Source organism: Acinonyx jubatus, chromosome C1, assembly GCF_027475565.1.
Source record: "Acinonyx jubatus isolate Ajub_Pintada_27869175 chromosome C1, VMU_Ajub_asm_v1.0, whole genome shotgun sequence".
In the NCBI taxonomy this organism is placed as follows: Eukaryota; Metazoa; Chordata; class Mammalia; order Carnivora; family Felidae; genus Acinonyx; species Acinonyx jubatus.
Window position 1 is genome coordinate 10,957,086 of NC_069381.1, and position 18,558 is coordinate 10,975,643.

Genomic DNA, 18,558 nt, shown 5'->3' on the forward strand with positions numbered 1-18,558 from the left:
TTGTCAGCACAGACAGAAGACTAGAAGGATGTTCACGGCGCCTGGCTCTGGGGGGATGGGAGCCTAGGTGATTTTCATGTCTTCTTTGTGCTTTTTTCCGGTTCTCATTTTCTGTAATATTTTTTGAAATGTTATTTTTTTAATGAGTTGAACACAAAATTAATGAACGCCAATCATTAGGAACACCCCCCCCCCCCCCCCCGTTTAACTCTATGTACTTTATTCCATGAACTTGGTGTTTTCCTTACAGGAAGGTGGACAGTGGTCACTTGCCAAGTGACCTTTCTGGTTTGGGTGTGGGGCCATTTTTGCTTTCTGTCCTGCCGTTCGGGACGACCAAAAGCATACCTACGTGGGGTCAGGGATATAGAAAGTGGCCGATTCCCTGGCCAGACACGTGCTCATCCAGACTCCACAGAGTTCCCTTTGCCTCCGTGCTGCCGGATCCCCAGCCAACAACTTGGGCACCTGCTCTGGGGTCTGGAGTCAGAGAGAAGACATACCCCAGCCCCACCAGACACTATCCATGTGACCTTGGCCGGGTCGCTATCTTCCCTGACTCTACCTGTCATCGTTTTTAAATGAGGGCTGTGGTGACCAGCCAGCCATGCGAGGCGCTTAGCACCTTCTGATACCCAGTCCTCAGCAGTAAATGTGAGGGGCCGCTGCTGTTTATTCTTGTTTTCTTGGTTACAGCCACCTTCCTTATGTATTTCAGTCTCCTGACATCGACAACCATCATGCGCTCATTGAATATAATGAGGCCGAGGACAGCTTTGTTCTCCAGGACTTCAATTCCAGAAACGGCACCTTCGTCAACGAGTGCCACATTCAGAATGTGGCCGTGAAGCTGCTACCCGGAGACATCCTGAGATTTGGGTCTGGAGGGCTGACCTACGAACTGGTCATCGAAAACCCATCCTCGGTGAGACCAGACCCCTGTGCGTCCGAAGGGTGGTCCTTGTCCACCGCGCGCCCCTCGGATTTCACGCCATGCACACCGGTGACGCTGACCGACTGGACCCCGGCAAGGTTCACACCTATCCCGGTGGATCCTGGCGGGGCGTGAGTCCTGGCGCCCTCTTCTGGGCATTTCCTGGAATGACATGTAAATTTTGCACCGTGGCAAACCCAGAACTAAGCGTAGCGTTTTGCTGAAAATGCAGAGCTTGATCAGGGCAGATGGAAGGCAGGATGCGCTTTTGAAACCTCAGAGATGGATGCTTCTTTTTAGGCAGATCAGCCGTCTGCAGCTTCCTCGCTCTGTGCCCCCGAGCAGGGTTCTTTCTAGGCCTGGGTCTCGGGCTTGCCAGCACGGCCTGGCATTGATCTGGCTGTAGAGCCCCAAAGTCAGCGTCCGCCCTGAGCAGACACTCAACGCATAGCAGCTGTTCTTATGCCCCCGATCAGAAATGTCCCCGGGGTCCTGACCCCGAACGTGGCCCCGGTTTAAGCCAAATGTAATACAGAACTTACCCGTTAAACCTCAGTCACGAGGAACGTGCTGTTTACCAGAGAGGTGGGATGGGGGCGGGAGGAGGGGGTTAGCAACCCAGGCTTTGATCAGGATCCCAGCTCTGCCACTTGCATACTTTTGTGCGCTCTTGAGCGAGCCACCGGACCCCTCAGAACCTCTGTTTCCTCACCTACAGAATGGGGCCAATGGCAACAATGACCTTGCAGGCTCATCTTGAGGGTTGAGATGATTATAATCGTACAAGTAGCACAGCGCCCATTCCCGGTGAGCACGGAATGAATCTCTGCCACGCGTGTCCCAGAGAGATGGCGCATTTATCTCACCACCCCCAAGAATGCTACGTTGAGTGAGACCTCCAAGGCTTAAAATCCCTTCTGGGACAAGGCCGAGTATAAATAAATTAAATTTAGAGGATCTACACAGAATCCTGGGGTTTTGAGCCCTCAGGCAGCCCTAAATATGCACCCCAGGCAGATCAACAGAATCCCTCAGGCTGCAGGAGCCACGATGTCACATCCATCACCTTTGGCTTTGAAGATAAGGGACAGATTTTTCTGCTACTGCACAGCTGCCTTATCCCCCTTAGATCATTAAAGTGTGTTTGCTCATGGACCGTACCAGGGTCCTGTGGCAGCACCGAGGAGGGGCTTCTGACCCGGAAGGTGTTGACCTGATCAAGTTTTCAACGTGGGCTCCAAGGACCCCCCAGTACTTCAAACCCTGTGGGGAGCAGACCAAGCATGCAGATCCCTGGGCCTCACCCAGGCCCAAGGACTCGTACTTAAGGTTGACAGTTGGGGCGCCTGGGTGGCTCAGTTGGTTAAGTGTCAGCTTCACCTCAGGTCGTGATCTCACGGTTCGTGAGTTCGAGCCCCGCGTCGGGCTCTGTGCTGACAGCTCAGAGCCTGGAGCCTGCTTCGGATTCTGTGTCTCCCTCTCTCTCTCTGCCCCTCCGCCGCTCATGCTCTGTCTCTCTTTGTCTCTCAAAAATAAATTAAAAAGTTAAAAAAATAGTTTTAAAAAGATTGACAGATAAAATACAGGACACCCAGTTAAATCTGAACTGCAGATAAACGCCAAATAATTGTTTAGTGTAAGTATGTCCCAAATACTGCAAAAGGCCACTTATGCTTAAAAAAAATTATTTGGGGGCGCCTGGGTGGCGCAGTCGATTAAGCGTCCGACTTCAGCCAGGTCACGATCTCGCAGTCTGTGAGTTCGAGCCCTGCGTCAGGCTCTGGGCTGATGGCTCAGAGCCTGGAGCCTGTTTCCGATTCTGTGTCTCCCTCTCTCTCTGCCCCTCCCCCGTTCATGCTCTGTCTCTTTCTGTCCCAAAAATAAATAAACGTTGAAAAAAAAATTTAAAAAAAAAATTATTTGTTGTTTATCTGAAATTCAGAGTTAATTGGACACACTGTATTTTATTTAGGTTTTTTAAAATTTTTTTTAACATTTACTTATTTTTGAGGCAGAGAGAGACAGAGCACGAATAGGGGGAGGGTCAGAGAGAGAGGGAGACACAGAATCTGAAACAGGCTCCAGGCTCTGAGCTGTCAGCACAGAGCCCGACGCAGGGCTTGAACTCACGGACCGCGAGACCGTGACCTGAGCCGAAGTCGGATGCTTAACTGACCGAGCCTCCCAGGCACCCCTAGATTTTTTAAATCTATATATTTATGTTAAATCTGGCAACCCTCCCCAACCTCCCTGGGAACGGGGCATGCACTGGGGAATATGCGTTCTCACAAGCTCCCTGGTGATTCCGACGTGCCCCCAACACAAGGAAAACCTAAATTTGGAACTCCTCCTCTAAAGCATTTACGGATTGTTTCAGGAACCAAAGAAAACAGAGTCTCAAACGCCAAGCCTATAAACCCAAGTCTGTGAAGCGTGAGTCAATGTTTGTCAAACACGTGTGATTGATTATAAGAATGTATTTGGAATGTCCGATAAAATTACAAGTTCCCAGGCCCCCTGCCTGGGAGATTCTCATTCTGTGGCTTGCCAGTAGGGGACAGGGGGACAGACGACATCTGCCTGTTTTCACACAAAGGTATTTATGGAAATGTTATTTATAGGGACACGAAAATTGAAAGCTAGCTATCCATCAAAAGGGGACGTCATTTAAAAAAGTACAAGGAGTTCTTCGTATACGGAAAACTGTGCCGCTTTTTTTTTTTAGACACTTTATTTATTTTTGAGAGTGTGCAAGCTGGGGAGGGGCAGAGAGAGGAGAGAGAGGGGATCCCGAGCAGGCTCCGCAAGGTCAGCGTGGAGCCCTGTGTTCCACGAACTACGAACCTCGAGGTTATATGACCTGAGCCGAAATCGAGAGTGGGGCACTTAACTGACGGAGCCCCCGGGCGCCCCTGTGCCGCTTTTTAAAAACCGGCTTTTGGAGATAGACTGACAGGCAAGAAAGCCGCAGGTGTTTAAAGGATGTAACTTGATCGACTTTGACTTAGGCGTGTGCCAGACGGACCATCATCAAGGCAGTGAGCAAACTCATCACCCCCAAAGGGTTCCTCGTGACCACGTTTGCTTGCCTGCTTTTAACAGCTTCCTTGAAAATAATTTGCACCACACACACCTCACCTGTTTGTACGTGTGCCGTTCGGTGTTTGCACGTTTACGGGGTTCCGTAGCCGTCACTGCCACCAGCTTCCAGAACCTTTCCATCCATTTCTATCACCCTCCCCCAAACCTTGGAAGCACTTCGTTATTTTTGTTTGTTTTTCATTTTTAGATTTTAAAATGGTGGCAAAATACCGAAAACATTTACCATCTGAACCTCTTGTGAGCATATAGTTCCGTCACTGCACTCACACTGCTGTGCAGCCATCTCCGGAACGTTCTTCCTCTTCCCAATCCGAAACCCTGTGCCCGTTACGTGAAAGCTCCCTCCCTCTTCCTTGCTCCCCCAGCCGCCACTCTTTCTGTCTCTATGAACTTGACCGCTCCAGGCCCCTCACAGAAGTGGAATCTCACAGTGTTTGTCCGTTGGTGACCATCTCCCTTCGCTTACAGAGTGTAATGTCCTCACGGTCCGTCCGTGTTGTAGCAAGTGTCAGAACTCTCCTCTTTTTTTTTTTTTAATTTTTTCATGTTTGTTTATTTTTGAGAGAGAGAGAGAGAATGGGGGAGGGGCAGAGAGAGGGAGACACAGAATCCGAAGCAGGCTCCAGGCTCTGAGCTGTCAGCACAGAGCCCGACGCGGGGCTTGAACCCACGAACCGTGAAGATCGTGACCTGAGCCGAAGTTGGACGCTTAACCGACTAAGCCACACAGGTGCCCTGCATTGTTAACATTTTCTCCAGAACCTTCTTCAGTGTGGACAGTTGACAACACAAAACAGATCAAGCTGTGATTTACAGTGTTTGCTATTTCTGTGGTGTAAATACTCCCACCATGGCCAATCTCAAGAGACCAGGGAAACATCACTGAATACAGAGATACAGGGAGACGTGAGGTAGCACGCACATGTAGGGTTAAATCACCTCAAGAGCATGGAGAGCGGTAAAATAATGTAATATAATTCGGAAGGGTGAGTGTTAACTATGTTACTTTTGTTTCTACTATCGTTTAATTGTAAGTTCATATAATTTAATTTTTATTAATGGCTTCTTATCAACCAGCTCACAAAATTCCTGGGCATTTAATACCTGGCTCTCATGGGGGCACCGGGGTGGCTCAGTTAGTTAAGCATCCGATGTCAGCTCAGGACATGATCTCACGGTCCGTGAGTTCGAGCCCCGTGTCGGGCTCTGTGCTGACAGCCCAGAGCCTGGAGCCTTGGAATCCCGATTCCAAGCAGCGCGTGCAACATCTTGTGGTTTTCACACCGTCTCTTTCTTCCTTTCTTTTTTGGAACTTAGAAAATTTCCTATTCCCTGTTAACCGATCATCTAAGACCCTTCTGTGAGTATGGAAAGCAGTTATAAAAAAAAAATCATGACTTCAAACAAGCTTGAAGCTCTAAGAGCCCAGGTGTTAGAGTCAAACAGCATCATCGCTTCCCGGCTGTGGGACCTTGGGCAAGTCACTTACCCTCTCTGAGCTTCAGTTTCTTAATCCACAACATGGGGGCAAAAATGCCTCCCCCACCTCTGGGATTGTTCTGGCAATTAGATGAGAGCACAACACAGTCTCTGGCACCCGGGTGCCTTCCTGACGTGGTGGCTCATCGCCGGAGAAATATCGGCAATTACAAACAGCAGAGCACGTGACAGGCTCTCCAAGGGCAAAGTCGGCTTCACCGTCTGCCCAGCCTCCGGGGCGTCCTGGCAGCGTGTGTGGGTCTTGGAGGCACCCAATATGCAAACTCCCTTGGTTATTTTAGGGTGTCCCATTCAACCTGCACCCCTTACAGGGCTAGAAGCACACACTGGAAAGATAACATAAAGAACAAGTAGATAATCTGAAAAATTGGGTTATGTTTTCTTGAGTAAATTATTGACGGGTGTTTGTTCAAGCTGATACAAACTCAGTAGCGGGTGTGGCCTGGCTAATCCAGGTGGTTGACAACCTGCTGTTTTAAAGACAGTGTGGAAGAAATCAGGAGTGTAACATATGCTCCCTCAAAAACAACAAAAAACATGGAACATACCATATGGTCAGAGAAAAGGGAAAGAAAAAAGGCATTAGCCTGTATTTTTAAACTCACGTTTCTAAAAACAGACTTGTTGATAACTGACCTTGACCCCAAGCTCCGGGTACATTCTAATGTGAGCACAGCCCAGAACTAGCTTTTAACGTGAGTCCTTTTCTTGTGTTTGCTTTACCCCTGCCTGTTTCCTTATGTACTGGCAGCGATTTCTGAGAAAACCTTGACCTTGCTTATTATAGAGCAAGCATGCAAACCAGAGAAAATCAACTTTTACCTTCCAACTAAAGCCACCCTCAACCAACAAGCTTGAGAAAGAAAACAAAAAGCCTTATCGTTTTATTTTTAATTTTATTTTTGAATCCGAAAAGCCAAATGGAGCCTTTCATGCATGTATATGTCCCTGGCTCCTTACCCCTTAGGGACCCTATCATTAGGGCTCTGGGCTGCAAGTGACAGAAACCAGCTCTAGGCGGCCTCACCGGGGCTGAGCAGCTCAGGGTACCGCCCCAGCCAGGGCTCAAAGCCAGCTCCCCACGTGCAACTCCACGTTCACAGCAGCAGATGGGAACCCAAGTGCCCCAAAATGGCTAAACAAAATGTGAATTCTGACACCTGCTACAACGTGCGTGAACCTTGAGAACACAATGCTCGGTGAAATCAGCCAGTCGCCCAAAGACAAAGGCGGTACAGTTCCACTTGCCTGAGGTCCCTAGAGGAGTCAAATTCACAGAGACAGAAAGCGGAATGGTGGGTGCCAGGGGCGGGGGGGGGGAGGGGGAAGGGGGTGGTGGTGTTTAATGGGGACAGAGTTTCCGTTCTGTAAGATGGAAACCTTCTGAAGATGTGTCTCCCTTCAACGTGAGTGTCCTTGGCACTCCCGACCTGTACGCTTAAAAACGGTTAAGATGCAAATGTGGCGTTACGTGTGATTTACCACGATTAAAGCAACAGCGGCTTCTAGCTGTCCAGGCCTCGGCCCCGCTCCCTCAGGCAGGCTACATTGTCAAGTCCGCAGACCACTCCAGACCCTGCTGTCCGGCCACGGGCTCCCTGGGTCCCTTTGGCTCTGATTGGATCACACGCCTCACCGCTGAGCCAATCACTGAGGCCGGGGAATGTGATTGGCTGAGTGCTTAGCCCCACCCACAAGTCGCTCAGCGATTGGGCGGGGGATTCCCCAGACGCTCCAAAAGACCTGAGTGGGGTCTGGGCTGCCCCCCTGGGGAAGTGGATGGTATTGGACGTGCCGGACGGGCTCACTCCCGCTGGCACCCTTGCCGTTAGTTAGCGGTGAGCGTATGACCTGAGGATCCCAGCACAAAAGGGGAGTTCTTCCACGCCTCCCAGCAACCTCCAGATTTGTTTTCTAGCAGGCTGGGGTAAAGCACGTTAGAATTTACCCCTTCTCACCTTTGGCCCATGGGCCAGTGAATATTTATTTAACTGGTGGGAAAATGTTATAGGAATAATTGAGGCAAGACAGACCCTCCGAGGTGGGGAGGAGACAGGATGGATGGGGAACTTAGTGCAGGGCAGGAGCGGGACACCCTGGCCCTGGGGAATAACGAAAGGAAGAAAGCACAGGTGGAGAGGCTGAGATGTTGACACTGGAGAGAAATTGGGAAAGTGCGCGGAAGAAATAGAGCCCTGGAACACTGCCAAGTCCGTTCCTGAAGCAGGTTTAAAGTGGGCCAGTGTCATTATGAATGATGGGCCAGATGTCCCCAGGCAGTTGGAGCTCGGAGCTTGATTTCCCTGAACGCTGTCCTCACGGACTCCAAGAAAAAGTCTTCAGAGAGAATGCACAGGATCTTTGACTTGCTGGGGAAAGTCTAGGGCCTGAATGAATGGAGAATCTTCCTCTTAAATCTAACTGAAGCTGTAGGAAGTTCTATGAGTAGGTGCTCGTATTTGGAAGTGTCTCTCTCTCACTATGTGTCTCTGAGTTCATATTCTCTCCCGTCTACAGGAGACACATGAGCCCCAGGCAGGGGGGAATAGATGCGTGGCCCTACATAGTGGCAAACCTTTGAACTCAGTGTGTTTTTTTCTGCCAAGAGAATTGGAGTGGGGGAGGTGAGACAGAGGCAGGGGTCATCAGACCTCATTCCCAATTCCCTCCCCACCACTACCTGAGCCTGGGTAAATTCATTAACCTCACCATGCCTCGTTTGTAATATAGGAGTTCTGCTCGGCAGGACTATCGTGAGAAATAGATAAGGAAGGAACAATAAATGATAGCACACCCCAATGTTACGGTTGAACCACTAGGCCCAGGGAGAAACCACCATTGAAGTGTTAAACCCAGGCAGAAGCCAGGTGTCAGCATCCCTCAGCAGGTGTCTGTCCACGATTAGACAGGGTTGGGTGTGCTTCCCATATAAAGTAGCCGCAGGCCTCTTCCAAGGGTCAGATGATGAAACAATCCCTCGGTGGACGTTTATGGAGCATTTCCCAAGAGTCGGGTGTGGTACATGTTGAGGATCAAAGGTTAACGAGACAGGCGAGGTCCCTGCCGTCCCAGAGCTCTTGGCTTCAGAGGGGCAGATGGCATTAGAAGTGCCCAACAGATGCAGAGTGTGGATGGAAGGAAAGCAGGCTGGGGGTCCTGAAGAGCCCGGTGTGAATCTCAGGGATTTGTTCATTCATTCTTTCAACCAGTATTGGAGGGCCTGCTCTGTATGTGCCAGGCATTATTCTAGGTGCTGGGGACACAGCGGTGAGCAAGATAGACAGAAAGCCCTTATCCTCTTGGAGGTGATGTTCTACCAGCTCAGAGGCTCACCAGCAAATCTAGGATCTTGGAAAGTCACAAGGTCTCGCTCAGCCTCAGTCTCATGACAGAGTGTTGGGTGTATCAAACAGGGTGATGCCTGTGACCCTCTCGGCCGCATGAAGGCTGTCCCCAGGAACTGGTGGTGTGATAGTGCAATGTGACCCACGGTGGGGCCTGCCATCCCAAACTTGGGGATGGTCTGGCGGGGGACGGGGGGGGGGCTTCCTTGGGGAAGTGACTTAGAAGCTGAGCCCTAGGGCAGCAATTATATGGCTGGGACAAAGGTGGAGACCACCCCCAGCTGATCGGACCCTCCTCTGACTCTCTTCTCTGCCCCTGCAGGTCTCCTCCCCATGGATGAGTGGCCCGGTACCTTGGCCAAGACCACAGCCACCTGCGGCCACACAGCAGTCGCAACAGTCCCCCCCACCTCTGCAGATGCCCTTCCCCCTGGGGATCCGGCCCGCACCAGTGCAGAGGAGCTGGTCCCAGGGGGTTCCCAGGCCCACCATGGTCCCTCCTGCCTGTCACAAGCGGCCCGTGAGCGCCGGAGGGAAGATGTTCTCCTTTGTGATGGATGGCATCCACAGGCCTCCCATCATCAAGCAAGGTATTCGCTCGCGCTTCCAGTGGTGGTTTTGGGGATGGCCTTATAGCCACGTGGGTGGGTCTTGGTTTTTGCTTATTTTTTCCGATTCTGAAAGTAGAACATAGTCAATTATGAAAAACTCGGGGATAAACAGAAAGTAAGAAAACAGTTAAAGATCCTTTGTCACCCTCACCACCCAGCACCCCCTGTTGACTTTCTGGGGCCTGACCCTCCAGACTTTGTGCTCTGCACAACTGCACACATCGGTACTCCCGTGGCGAGCGTGCGGGCGTGGGTGTGTGTCTGTGTGTGTGTGTGTGTGTGTGTGTGTATCTGAATACATAGCAGGCTGTAAACTTACAACTTTGACTCAGATGTGCAGAAACATGGGCAGCCGAAATGCCCCTCACCCACAACAGCCTTAGGAGCTTTTAAATATTTTATTACCATTTCACAGATGACAGGAGGCTGAGGCTCATTGAGGAAAATTACATCCCAGACATGACATATCCAATCTAGTCTGATCCAACATTTTTCAGTCTGATTTAAGGCTAGTTACCTCGGTGACTATCATTCACAGCCTGGTCGCTTTGAGGACCAATCTTCACAGTTTCCTTCCCTCACCCTCTTCCCCTGAAGGCTTCATGACATTTGGGGAGGGGACTTCCTATCTGTCACCATCCTCTTGGCCTCTCCGGCAGAGTAGCCAGCTTGACTTGACTTAGTCCTTGGCATGACCCCGGTTTCCTCCATGCCTGTGATGTGAAGATCCCATTCTCTGTCCTCTGGGTCCCCAAGTCTCTCTGTAGCTCCACACCCTCGCCTGGTGTCACTCAAGACCATTCACCTGATCACCTCCCTCAGCCATTCAAATAATAGTTATTGTTGTGAAATATACAAACTGAGGAGTAAATGAAATGCAGTTATATTCACCACTATCATCAGCATTATCATCATCAAATGAACCCTTGTGGACCATCAACATCAAATGAAGTTGAGAAATTACTCAGCCATTTCCCCCTTTCATTTTCATATGAAAATTTTCAAACATACTGCAAAGTAAAAAGAATTTTACAGAGACCCTCCCACCTAATTCCACCATTAACATTTTGCCATACTCTCTACTGCATATCTGTCTATCCATCCCTCTATTCATTCATTAATCCATCTTTCATGCGTTTCAAAATAAATTTCACACATCTGTAGCCTTCTTCCTAAATATTTTAGTATATACACCATTAATCAGAATTCAACAGTTTTTGTCTTTTTGATGTAAAATTAACATGCAGTGTATATGTTGTCAATTGTTGCATGACAAATTCTCCCAAAACTTAATGGCCCAAGGGGCTGCCTGGGTGGTTCAATTGGTTAAGCCTCTGATTCTTGATTTCGGCTCAGGTCATGATCTCACAGTCGTGAGATCGAGCCCCATGTTGGGATCTACGCGGAGCGTGGAGACTGCTTAAGATTCTCTCCCTCCCTCTCCCCCTACCCCTCCCCTGCTTGCACACATGCTCTCTCGCTCTCTCTCAAAAAAACAAAACAAAACAAAAAAAACAGAAACAAAACACTCTAGTGGCCTAAAGCAAAAGAAAACAAAACAAAAAAACCCAAACTAAAACGAAAACAAAAAACCCAAACGTGGGTTTTTTATCTGATACTCTTTTTGTGGGTCAGGAATTTGGGAGCAGCTTAGCAGGGTGACTGTAGCTCAGGGTCTCTCATAAGACTGCAGGTAAGCTGTCAGCCAGGGCTGCAGTCATCTGAAGGTTTGACTGGGGCTGGAGAATCTGCTTCCAGGATGGCGCACTCACATAGCTATTGGCAGGAGGCCCCAGTTCCTCACCACATGGACCTATCCAGAGAACTGCTGGAATGTCCTCCTGAAATGGCAGTTGGCTCTTCCTGAAAAGGTGGCCCAAGAGAGCAAGATGGAAACCACAACATCTCTTAGGACCAAGCCTCAGAAGCCGCTATGTCATTTTTGCAATACCCTACTGGTTACACAGGTCAGCTCTATCTAGTGTGGATAAGACTCCCCATGGCCCTGAATACCAGGAGGTGAGAACTCCTGGCAGCCCTGTCTTGGAGACTGGCGACCACAGTCTGTCCTCTGGTCCTCAATGATTCACCACCTCTCACTTGCACAACTCCCTCACCCTCTCCCAAGCGCCTCCCCCCCCCCCCCCCCCCCCGCCACCAGGGTCTCATCCCATTCCAGCATCAGTCTAAATTCCAGAAGCTCATCATCTAAATCAAGTCCAGGTACAGGTGGAGCTCACTGGGTGTAGTTCCTTAAGCTCAGGTTCTTACATACCATTCCCAGCAATCTGAAGACTGTGAACTGAAGACATGGGTTGTCTGTCCCTCATGCACCCAACATAGTCTGGTGGGACAGAGTTTATGGACATGCCTTCTTTTCAAAAGGGGAAGAACAAGAAACACACAGGAGTCCTTGGCCCAAAGCAATTCTGAAATCCAGCCAGGAAAATGTTGGAAGTTCCTTTATTAGGACTTAGACCTATTCTTGCCCAGAAATGACCCTTCATGGCTCTTGCCTCTGCCCTCTGGTTCCTTGGTTCGGCCCTCTGAGTCCTCCTGCCTTTTCCATGAGAGGTATCACATTTGCAGCTGTGCAATTTTATAGTCTGCTACCTGCCTATAGACGCGTGGGAGTCATAGGCTTCTCTTGCTTTTGTGGGTCTCCATCTCCGTCAGTCCACACTGGTAGTGTTCCTTCTTGGGGTTCACCCTAGTAGGCAAAAGCCTTCTCGACACAAACCCTCCTCTGCCTTGGGCTTCTGCTGAGAATGGGAGGGACAGCCCTTCTTAGAAGCCGTGTGTTTTGCCCGAATCATTCCCTGACACGCCAGCTTGTATCTCTCTGCTTTCTTGACAAAGGATATTACAGTCTTCCACTCAGCTTCATCTTTGGAGCGTGCTTTCCTGAGAGTGCCCTTGATTTGGTCTTTGCCCAACCCACATCTTACATTTCATTTGCCCTCTGGAGAGGGAGGGAATTTTCAAGTCCTATCAAGTCCCAGCTCCTTGTGGTTCAACAGTCCCCCTGTTGGCCTCTCTCCCCTCCTGCAGTTCATGGTAAGTGCCAGGAAGAGGGCAGGTGGCACCTTCCAGCACTCTGCCTGGGCTCCATCCCCCAGTTCATTAGGAACATCTTCTACTTTCCGCATCACCACAGGCAATGTGTTCTAAAACTTCTTATAAGGGATCCTTATCAGAAGAGAGAGAGAGAGAGAGAGAGAGACACCAGGGATGCCTGCACATGGAGGAAAGGCCATGTGAAGACACAGAATGAAGGTAGCCATCTACAAGACAAGAAGAGAGGCCTCAGGAGAAACCAACCCTGATGCCACCTTGATCTTGGACTTCAGCCTCCAGACTATGAGAAATATAATTCCACTGTTTAAGCTGCCCAGTATGTGCTATTTTGTTATGGCAGCTGAGCTGATGATTGCAAAGTCCATCCACTATTGGAGAGGACAATCCAAAGATGTGAATACCAGCAGATAAGAACCATTGGCGCCATCTTGGAGGCTGGCCACCACACAACGAAAAGCACCCAGTCCAAATCCTGAAGACACCCACACGCTGATAATTAAGGCACCCACATGCTGTCCCTGGTGAGGACTGATAATTACCTGATAAGCACCAGGAGAGCCAGATGGCTGTGAAAATATTGAAGCAACTTCTTTCCCATTTGGCAAATAGCCACCGCTTAAAACTTCTTAAAGTGTCTCTGTCCCCCATCCTTGCCATCCCACTGTCCCAGCCATCCCATCCCTCCTTTGGGGTTCTCCCCACTGGGACCTCCAAATGATCCAGCAACTAGAGGGTTTGTTTTGAACTGAGTTAAACCAGTTGGGTCGTACATGGCCCTTGGGGTCTCTCCTTGATAGGTATTAGGAGCCAGTAAAGACATTTGAGACGGGTGACAGGAAACCACTCCAGCACCTCCCTGCCTGGGTGCAAGGAAAGCAAGTCTCAGATAAATTCTACCCCGTGCAGACTTCCAGTAAACATAGCAAAGGGATGTCAAACATCATTCAGCCTATTCTGTAGGTTTGATGAAGTCTGGACTCTGTCCTTTAAGGGCTCCGACCATCACCTAGTAGAAAAGTTCATTCAAGTCCGCCATGACAGGGGCACAGAGGCATCCGGAGTTACTCCCAGAGATGGCATTAGACAGCAGAGATCTAAACCAGGACTGGACACGGGACCCTCCCTGAGTGGGGGCACAAGCAGGGCTCCCCAGTACTTCAGCCGACCGGCAAGCATACCTTCCTGCTTTTGCCCTTTGGGAGCCTGTTTCTAACATAAAGCATACAAGGGTAATAGGCCACCCTTTTTACCAACTAAAAACCTATTTCTGGCCTCTGGTTTGCTAATCAGGAAAGCCTCCGGTGTCGCCTGCCTCTGGACTGTGGCCTGTGCAGTGTAATGCTGCCCGGCCACCCCAAGCGTGGGGACTCCTGATTGGGGCGACTGACTGCCCCTAGGCTGAAAAGTAAACAACTTGCACATATATAGCATCAAAGAGGGAGTCTGCTGAATATTGAAAAACTAAGCCACAGGCCTTGTGACCATCAGTAATGTGACACAGGGGCCTCCAGAATCCGACTGGATGTTATACTCAAAGCCTTTGCCGTAGAATTAGTGTGTGTGTGTGTGTGTGTGTGTGTGTGTGTGTGTGTCTCGCTTCTCCTGTATTCCTTTAAAAAAAAAAAAACCCAGTTATAGATGTTGGCAGGAAAGGAGAGATCAAGTGAAGAAGGAGAACAAAGGGGAGAATGTTCCAGTCAAGCGCTTTCAGATGTGATAGCCACCAGCCACACGTGGATTGAGCTAACGTGGCTAATGTGACTGAGGAACTATATGTTTAATTTCCACTAATTTAAATTTCAAAACCGACACCTGATTCAGTTTTTGGACGGTTTTAAGTACGCCTGGAACATCTTGAGTATGCAAATCTGCTTCAACTGCAAGTTTTTGTGAAGCCCAAATACAGATCAAGTCTTCCCATTGAAAATTTAGCTTCCAAGTTAAGATGCACTGGATTTCAAAGACATAGTGCCCCAAAGAAAGAGTGTAAAATGTCTCTATCTTTTTGGTCTTGATTATGTGTTGAAATGATAGTGGGTTTTTTTCTAACGTATGGGGTTAAATCTGTTATCAAAATTAATTTCATCGTTTTACCCTTTTAATGGAATTAATACCAGAAAATTTTAAATTGCCTTATATGTATAGCTCGCATTATTTTTCTATCAGACAGCACTGCACTAGACAGTTAAGTTAGGATCCAACGGCTCAGGGCCCAAGAGGGTGGGGTGGGGGGAGTGAGCTTTGAACACAAATTTTCTAATCATGAACTTGGTTGGGGGATGTTGGGGGGGCGGAGAACAGGCAGCTGCTGCAACCAGCGAGCGGGGTTCCCTCCCAAGCCCTTCTCTTGCCCCTTATTGTGTTGGGCACGCCCCTCCCCCAGCCCTTCGCGGCAGGGCCTCGCGGAATTCCGCAGGGAGGAAGCCGGAAGTGTTTGACAGAGACAAGGAGCCGCCATCTTGGTGCTTTGGGCCCTGGGCGCGGGGCCTGCGCCCCCCACGCGGAATGCTGACGGAACGTGGGAGGCACGTTCCCGGGAGTGGTGTGAGCCCAGAGCACCCAGCAGGGCCCCCTCCCTGTCCACAGAGCGGCAGGCCCCCACCATGGTGACAGGAAACCAAGTAAGTGGGTGGGGAGCTTGCTTTTCTCGACTATTTCTAGGGAGACCAACTCGTCCCGGTTCGTCTGGGTCTTTCCCGGCCTTGGTGCTGAAAGTCCCGCCGTCCCAGGAAGCCCCGCAGCCCCTGGCCAACCAGGGCAGCTGGTCTCTTTACCGGTTTCATCAGGCAGCTGCTAAACCTCCGTCTTGTGACTCCTCCAATCCAGTCCTTGGCAATCACTTGCCAAGGAGACTCCGTGCGGAACGGCTCCTCGTTGACGGGGTCTGTCACGGTGAACCAGCTCCCAAACTCCTGGTTCACGGCCTCGTCCCCACGTTCGCCACTCCGCAGTGTGCTGGTCCTGGAACCAGACCGGCGGGGTCGGACCCGACTGCCCCTTGGCCGGATGCGTGGCCTCAGTCTCTCTGCACCTGGGCTTCTCAACCGGGGGGGGGCGGGGCTGAAGCAGCACCTGCCTCACTTAGTTTTTGTGAGCTCTAGCGTTTTCGTAGGGAAAGCACTGGTGCCAGAGAAGGCAACAAGCCTGCTATGAGTTCTTGGGTATGAGCGGGCCGGGCCCTGAGCTTTTGTTACTCTGCAACGCCTTCCCGGTCCGTAAGTGCACAACAGAATTGAGACAGGTGCGGGTTTGCACGGGAGCTCGGCCTCCTTCAAGCCCTGTGAGCTTGGGCAGACGATTTCCCTCTCTGTGCCCGTTTACACATCTGTCAGATGGCAGCAGTAAGTTCATCTCAAGGGGCACAGACTGAGACATGGTCCCCAACCTCACGGAACTTACCATTCAGTCGGGGAGACAGACGTTAGCGAGAGGATCACAGAACAACGTCTATCAAATGGTAACCGCGACAACACCCGACAGCCGAGGTGCCCGGTACCCTGTGAGCTCATAACTACAAGGACCGACTTAGTTGGGGGATCGGGAGGGTATCCCCGGAAAGGTAGGCGACCTTTACCCCGAAGTGCAAAGGCGAGGGAACAGCATTCCGGGTGGAAGGTGAGTGCCGAGGCTGGAGTGCAAGGATTTGGTCGGCGTGGCTGAAGAGTGAGCTCCCAGAGGAGGAACGTGGGGACCCTGTGAAAAGAGCACGGGAAGCGATGGCCGGTGTTACCCCGGGACGGGACGTGACCCAAGGTCCAGCTACACCAGGAGGCGTCTGACTTCGGATAGGTTTGCCTCCACAGGGAGACCAACTTGGGCACAACTGAGAAGGCTTTTGCTCCTTCCCTCTTGGAAGAGTTTTGCTTGGCCAATTTGTTTTGTTGCCTATAAGGAACAGATAAGAAATCCAGCCCGCCCCAAGGTAGAACGAGGACATCGCTGGGATCCCAGCCCGTTCTGGTGCAGGAGCCCAGGCCCCTTTCCTTCTGTGTGGCGAGGGATACTGTGGCCGCAGCCGCTCATCCAACGCACAAGGCCACGTGCTCCTCCGGGCCTTTGACTATGTCCACTCGTGCTTCTGGAGTCCACAGACACGTTCAAGACCTGGGTGGGGCAGAAAACCACTGGCCCTGAAATGCATGAATACAAAATGCAGAATCAAAGCGAACGGATGATTAAATAAAATGCCCACAAACGTGACGGTGTGTACTTCCTTCATTGTCAACGTTAACATTCATTAACGTTTCGTGACCTTTGGAAACAATTGGTTCAATTTTTCACCTCACGAGAAGCCAAGAATGTGCTGCGATTGCCCAGAAGTCAGTCAGGTGGAGATTTAAACCACCACTTAAAGCCAAATGATCTCAAAAGCAGAAATCCAGAAGTCTTTTCAAAAGTTTCTACTCTGAAAAAAAATTTAATCAGTGTTCGTGTGAGTAGATTGTGTGCAGAGTGGGACCTCCACACATAATGATGCCAGGACTCCAGAAAGTCATGAAAAACCCTTGTCATATTGGGGGGCGGGGGATAAGGAAAAATCAGGAAAACCTAAACATCTGTAAAATGGATCCTGGTTAAATAAATATGTTTGGCACACTTGTATAATGGAGTACAATGCCACCCTTAAAAAGAACAGAGTATAGGAGTGCCTGAGTGGCTCAGGCAGTTGAGCATCTGACTTTGGCTCGGGTCACGATCTCATGGGTTGTGAGTTCAAGCCCCAACTCGGGCTGGCTGTTGTCAGTGGGAGCCAGCTTCGGGTCCGCTGTCCCCCCTCTCTCTCTCTCTCTCTCTCTCTGCGCCTCCCTTGCTGGCTCTCTCTCTCTCTCTCTCTCAAAAAAAAATAAATAAATAAATAAACATTTAAAAATATAATTTGAAAAACACAGTATAAGGGAATTAAAAGGCACAAACTCCTAGTTCTATTAAAAAAAAGAAAAAGGAATGTGTCATAGCTATAGATAGTGACGTGGGAAGATGTTTTCGTTCATTGTAAGGTGAAAAAATGAGCCAGATAAAAATCTCTGCAGTACAAACCCATTCTTTTAAAGACATAATTGCAATAAAAAATAGCTGACGTTTAGTGCTGAATGTTAAGGTAATGCTCCGGGGTAGGAAACTTTCTCTGTAAAGAGAAACTTTTTCTGTTAATATTTGAGACTTTGTGGGCTCTATGGTTTCTGTCACAGCTACTCCACTCTATAAGTGAATGACCGTAGCTGTTGTTTCAATACAACTTTATTTACAAAAACAGCTGGGCAGCCAGGTTGTCCCTAGGTCCGCGGTTTGCCAGCCCCTGCTGTACATCATTACTTCATTGAATCCTCAAAGTGCTCTTTATAACAGAGACTAACATGTAAGTGATATAACCAAGGCTTGGCGAGAGTAAATGGCCTGCCCGAGGTCATCAGCTCTTACGTGGCTTAGCAGAAAGCCTAGGAAGAGACACACCAAAGCCAACTGGCCTGGTTAACACCGCGACCTGGGATGAGGCAGCTCTTTCCCCTTCTCATGCTCCTGTCGTGCGTGTTCGCCATTGCTCAGTGAGCGTATACATCGCTTTGTAATTTTCTAGTAACGGGGGAGAAGATTGTGAGGTTAGTCTGAAAACAGCCTTCCGGACCTTAGGGACCCTCACCGTGTTAAGGTAACGCTCTCTGTTGATCTTGTGTGTTAGTGTGGACCAACGCTGTGGAACTGTCAGAACCGTCAGTGGCCGAAGGGATTCCCGAGGCGGGACCTTCCGGGGAGGTTTATGCGGACCAGGACTCAGACCAGCAGGATAAGGTGAGGGGTCCTGTGCACCTGACGTTCAGCTAGCTCATGAATCTTCACCGTCTTCAAAAGAGATTGTACCCCCCTCACTGGGGGTACAGTGGGGGAGCTGAAGCTCAGAGAGGTTCAGTCACTTGCCCAAGGTCACGCCGTGTGAGGGGCAGAGCTGGCATTCGACCCTAGGTCGGGTTAACTTGGAAGCTGGTACTCCTGA

The 18,558-nt window shown here is 50.0% G+C and overlaps 1 protein-coding gene across 10 annotated transcripts in view; it reads left to right on the top strand.

Moving 5' to 3' along the window:
• FHAD1 (forkhead associated phosphopeptide binding domain 1) overlaps window positions 1-18,558 on the top strand; it is a 117,476-nt gene that overhangs the window by 18,840 nt on the left and 80,078 nt on the right. For 6 of the 10 annotated variants that reach the window (XR_008292238.1, XR_008292229.1, XR_008292233.1 and 3 more), the window contains exons 3-5: window positions 719-925; window positions 9,203-9,524; window positions 18,247-18,356. Coding sequence is in view for 2 of the 10 variants with exons in the window: in XM_053207376.1 (XP_053063351.1) it covers window positions 719-925; window positions 9,203-9,524; window positions 18,247-18,356 (639 nt within the window). In the remaining 8 variants the exon portion in view is untranslated. Of the gene's footprint in view, window positions 1-718; window positions 926-9,202; window positions 9,525-14,835; window positions 15,191-18,246; window positions 18,357-18,558 lie in introns of those variants that run through there. The other 4 variants (XR_008292239.1, XR_008292230.1, XM_053207393.1 and 1 more) reach the window with 2 other exon arrangements.